Source organism: Hakea prostrata, unplaced genomic scaffold, assembly GCF_041222555.1.
Source record: "Hakea prostrata isolate BN-2017 unplaced genomic scaffold, UWA_Hpros_2 contig_106, whole genome shotgun sequence".
In the NCBI taxonomy this organism is placed as follows: Eukaryota; Viridiplantae; Streptophyta; class Magnoliopsida; order Proteales; family Proteaceae; genus Hakea; species Hakea prostrata.
In genome coordinates, this window is record NW_028291225.1 from 120,516 (window position 1) to 125,126 (window position 4,611).

The window sequence follows — 4,611 nt, forward strand, 5'->3', positions numbered from 1 at the left end:
AAAACGTATTACAGAGAAGCTCAATTTGGCAAGTGGAAACTAGAGAAGAAATCGATATTTGGTCCAGTTAATTGATCAACAGAATCACCAATGTAGGTTTGATCTTCTTTCCTATTATTTCCACCAACAAGATAAGTGGGCTATTCAAAACATCCCACTTAAAATATTTCCAGAGGATGACCAGCTAAGATGGGGCATGACCTAAAATGGAATATTTATGGTGAAAAGTGCATATCACCACTTGTGTAATCAGTGGGTATAGAAGGAAGTAGTGACTCAATAGTCACCTCCTTCACCTCCACTGATGGCTATTCAGTTACAATGCAACACTCAGAATGGAGGTATTAACTTTATTTTGAGGATTCACGGTGGAGAAGCTGTGGTAGTAGTTTCAAACCCAATTAGCTTCACTGACATAGAAGTTGGTGAGGTTATCTTGATTCAAGAGGGTTTATTGGTAATGGCAACAAAAGAGATCCTTATTGTGCAGGTTGAATATGATAATAGCTGAGTTTGTGTAGTGTAATGGGTAAACCACCCATTCCACCCATTACCGGTTTGTACCAAGCCAGCCAATGGTCTAAGAACGATGCAAAGTCGAACTGTGAATGACACTGAAAGCTAATTGTGGATGTTGATCCGGAAATAAACATCTGACGGTCTAGAGATGAGATCTCGACAAAAGGTAAAATCAATAAATAGGAAAGAGACGAAGGTAGAGGTACATCATTTCGAAAACCATTGAAGCTAGTCTGCAATTTTCCCACCTTTTGTTCTTTCAAACCTAGGGTTCTCAGGAACTCTAGATTTGATTTGACTCAAACTCAACTGACTTGATCGTCGGAGGTGTTGGGTTATGAAAAACCCACCGAATAAAACAATCAACAAATAAGAGAAATGAAGAACACAAGAATTTACATGGAAAACCCTTAAAGGGAAAAAAACCACGGCAAGAAAGAAAACTCCACTATAGATAAAGAAATGTACAAGAGGAAAGATTTTGGGATGAATTACATGTGGAGGGGGAGGCATCCTTTTATAGCCTCTTCCCATCCTACCTTCTCCCACATCTACTCGAACTGGGACTAAAACTCTCAACAAACTCCCACTTCTTTTCGATGTGGGATAACAACTCCCACTTCTACTAGATGTGGGACTAAGACTATACAACAGGAGGCAGATCACTGATCAATTCGATGGCTCCGTTTCTAACTTTATTCTTCAGGTCATTCGTAGGCTATCAATGATTCAATCAGTTCATACCAGAGCAATCCTTGGAGCGGTTTACAATCTCAGGAGATTCGAGACATTTGGTGCCATCTGTGGGAAATTGAGCAAGAAGTTATAGCTTAGCTACTAGAAGAGCAAGATAATGCACTGTTGATTGAGGCTATGGAGACGAGTCAGAGAAATTGTTGAGGGAAGAATAACAAAAGAAGGACGAAAGAGCGACTATGCCACTGCCGGCACCTTCAATGCTAACTCGCTAAAGCAAAATCTCTTGAAGGTTAATCTCTTCGTCTTTTGGAGCTTCAGAACCAGCAAGGAACACATCCATTTGAGATGCCAGCAGGTACTTCACAAGCGGTGTTTGATCCGCAACTGAAATCAACTGCCTCGGTATGTTCAGCAAAGATGGCAAGCGTTCAGGTCTTATCTCAGCTTGATCTCATGGAAGATCTCTCATTGTTTTAGAGAGGCAAATCGTGTGGTAGATATCCTTGCTAAATCAGCTGCGAAGCTGATAAATGGCCAAGAGCCATATTGCAGGAACTATCTAATGATGCTATGGGTATTTCAAGATTGTTCAGTTATGATGAGAACTAATATTTTAACTTGCTCAAGGATTTTGCCCCCATTGATGGCAATGTTGAAGGTGGGGGAGGGATCCTCTCTGATGTACTTGTAGTTACTGTGTTTTTCGCTTCTTAATGAAAATGATCCTTTTTGCAAATATATATACGGGAATCTTCACTCGCTTTATACGATCAAGAGTTCTACTCGAGCAATCACTAAAGAATTTGTTTTTGTTATTCTGATTAATCAAAAGAGAATAGGGTGTCTTGGCCTTGGAAGTGTAGAGAGCCAGTGAAAAGGCTCTGCTTTTCAAATTCGAAGGGAGGTTTCTTAATGAAACTCAATTTACTGTACTGTTGGTAAAGCATAAAATGATGCAAACTGTGAGAAATAGTACTGAATGTTCTAATTGATGTTAATATTCAAACAATGTTCCATATCCAAGTCAAACAGAGGGTGCATGTGGGTGGTAATGGAAGAAGCTTCAGATTAGGACACTTTGTTGGGGTTGAATGGTGATGAAATAAAGATGCCTTGCCTTTCAGGGAATGTAATACAAGGAATTGGGAAGTTTGAATGTTCTCATGGCACTAGGATGTCCCAAAAGGCTGGGCCACTGTGATCCAACCATTCCCCATATGTGATAGCCTTCATTGATCAGCTTCCTCCTCTGCTCTGCTTTGTACTGTCCTGCTGTCATGCCATTGTTCTTACAGCTCCTATTACAAACACAAGAGGGGGAGATCATACTTATTTGAAATAATGAGTATTCCTATTATGAAATTGAAAGGAGAAATTAAGAGGACCTGCAAAATGAATCTAGCTTTTCTTTGAACAAAGTGGAAGAACAGAATTTAACTCACCTTAATAAGAGACCAGACCAACCAAAGTAGCCAACCTTAAGGAGGTTATCAGTTGTGGGAGCCCTGAGGTGTTCTCCTCTTGAAGAGATCAAGAAGATCTTCAACCCTCTTTCTTTTATCTCTTTGAAGAGGTTCATTGAGTGCTCCAAAGCTGGAGCTTTTTCCTCCCACACCCATTTTTCAAAAGCTGTAATGTTGAACATCTCCCCCCTAAACAGAAATGGATAAACAAAGTTACATTTTTGTAATGATACCATCTTCATTTTTTTAAAAGATTTGTTCAACAGATTTGGTTTCAGAGATGGGATCAGAAAATCAATGACTATAGAAAGAAGTCACCTGAGCATTGATCAAACCTCAATCTCATTTCTGATCTGGGCTTAAAGAAACTAAAGTATAGCTATATACAGTACCCGTGGTGATGTTCCTTGAAGTACGGAGCAGTAGAGAGAAGGGTATCATCAACATCGAAGATCCATGCATCTTTGCCATCACCACTCGACCTGAAGGTTTTACTGAGATAGATGCTGCATTCTTCTAGTGCTTTCTCTGAATCAACTCTATACTGAGTGGAACTCATGTACTTGCCAATGTAGTCCGTGCATTCTTCAGGGACAACTTCGAATTTACGAATGTTATGGAGCTCGACATTGATCCTCCAAGCTTCACAGTAGTTCTTCAGGGTTATCTTCAGGTCATCCGAGTTCTTCCCTGTCTTCCTCTGGTTCAAGATGTTCCAGTCTGCAACTGCTACACCAACAAGGAGGATAGAGAAGCACAACAACAGACCCAGATTGCTTCCCATTTTCTTCTTCTTGTTCTCTATTATCAAAAGACAAAATGGATTGGATTTTTATATTACTGGGTTTCCATTGACGATGGTTTTTCAGTTAAATTCCATTGATGATGGTTTCAAGATTAAAAACCAACATCGGTGGTAGTCAGCAAGTGGGGTTCTCTTGCAACGGTTCAATAGAATTCATTTGCTGGGACTTCCATCTATATCCTATTTTTGGTCAAAGACTTCATCTACATCCTTTTTCTGGGCAAAGACTTCATCACTATCGCTTATCGACATAAAGTCGGTTTCTTCCGATAATTATTATTTTAGTATTTTAATGAAACTATGGTTTAGAATGATTTTTTTTAAAACCACATTGATGGAGTTGCAATTTCCATTATTCACTTGAGCATATTATGTTGGAATTTATTAATATGATTAATAAATTAAATGCCCAAGGACAATATTGGAAACTCACTATTAGGGCGGTTACAAAATAGGGTTATATATTTTGGTTACCACCGCATTAGTGAGGAAGTGTGTGATTCATTCGCACGAGATTTATCTCTGAGAAACGGCGGCTCCATCTCTCTCTCCCTCTCTCTTAGAATCGTAGGCTTGGAAATTTTTTTCTTTCCTCGCTTTTGATCTTCATTCCATTAATCAACGGCATTTGGGTTGTGGATATCATTCCCTTTCCTAGTGATTGTGGAATCGCCCGATAGAGCTTTGGTGGTTGAACGAGAACGTGGATCTAGACTTCCGCTGCGAATACTTCATAAAAGGGAAAGCGAATCCAGGTAAGAAATCTTTCCCCCGTCAATTAAGCAATATTGATATATATGGAGTATTACCAACATTGGCATCAGAGCCATTGGTTCCCACGGTTCTTTATTCCTCCCGATTGTTTATTTTAATTGTATGGATCCAATGGGAGGATCAAGGGTTTAATACGAAACCCATGGTAGAATTGATAGGGTTTATGGAAACCCTTATTTTGGTTCGGATCCGAGTGGGAGATCCTTGTGAATTTCCCTAATGAAGATTTGCATGAATTGATAATCCATGATGATAATTTTTTGTTTAAAATTTATTGTTGGATTTTTTTCATGTATTTTTGGATTATTTTTTGGGTGAAAAAAACGTGTTTTACCGTTTTTGGAAAAATTT

General features: G+C 39.1%; 1 protein-coding gene across 1 annotated transcript; it reads right to left on the reverse strand.

Annotated features, from left to right (window-relative positions):
* Positions 1 to 2,338: 2,338 nt before the first annotated feature.
* Positions 2,339 to 3,471, reverse strand: LOC148998863 (acid phosphatase 1-like). The gene is made up of 3 exons (XM_089141657.1): positions 3,074 to 3,471; positions 2,661 to 2,870; positions 2,339 to 2,516 (listed from the first exon to the last, which is right to left on the reverse strand). The coding sequence occupies exons 1-3, from the start codon at positions 3,463 to 3,465 to the stop codon at positions 2,339 to 2,341; spliced, it is 780 nt and encodes a 259-aa protein (XP_088997783.1). The 5' UTR covers positions 3,466 to 3,471.
* Between the last annotated feature and the right edge of the window lie 1,140 nt (positions 3,472 to 4,611).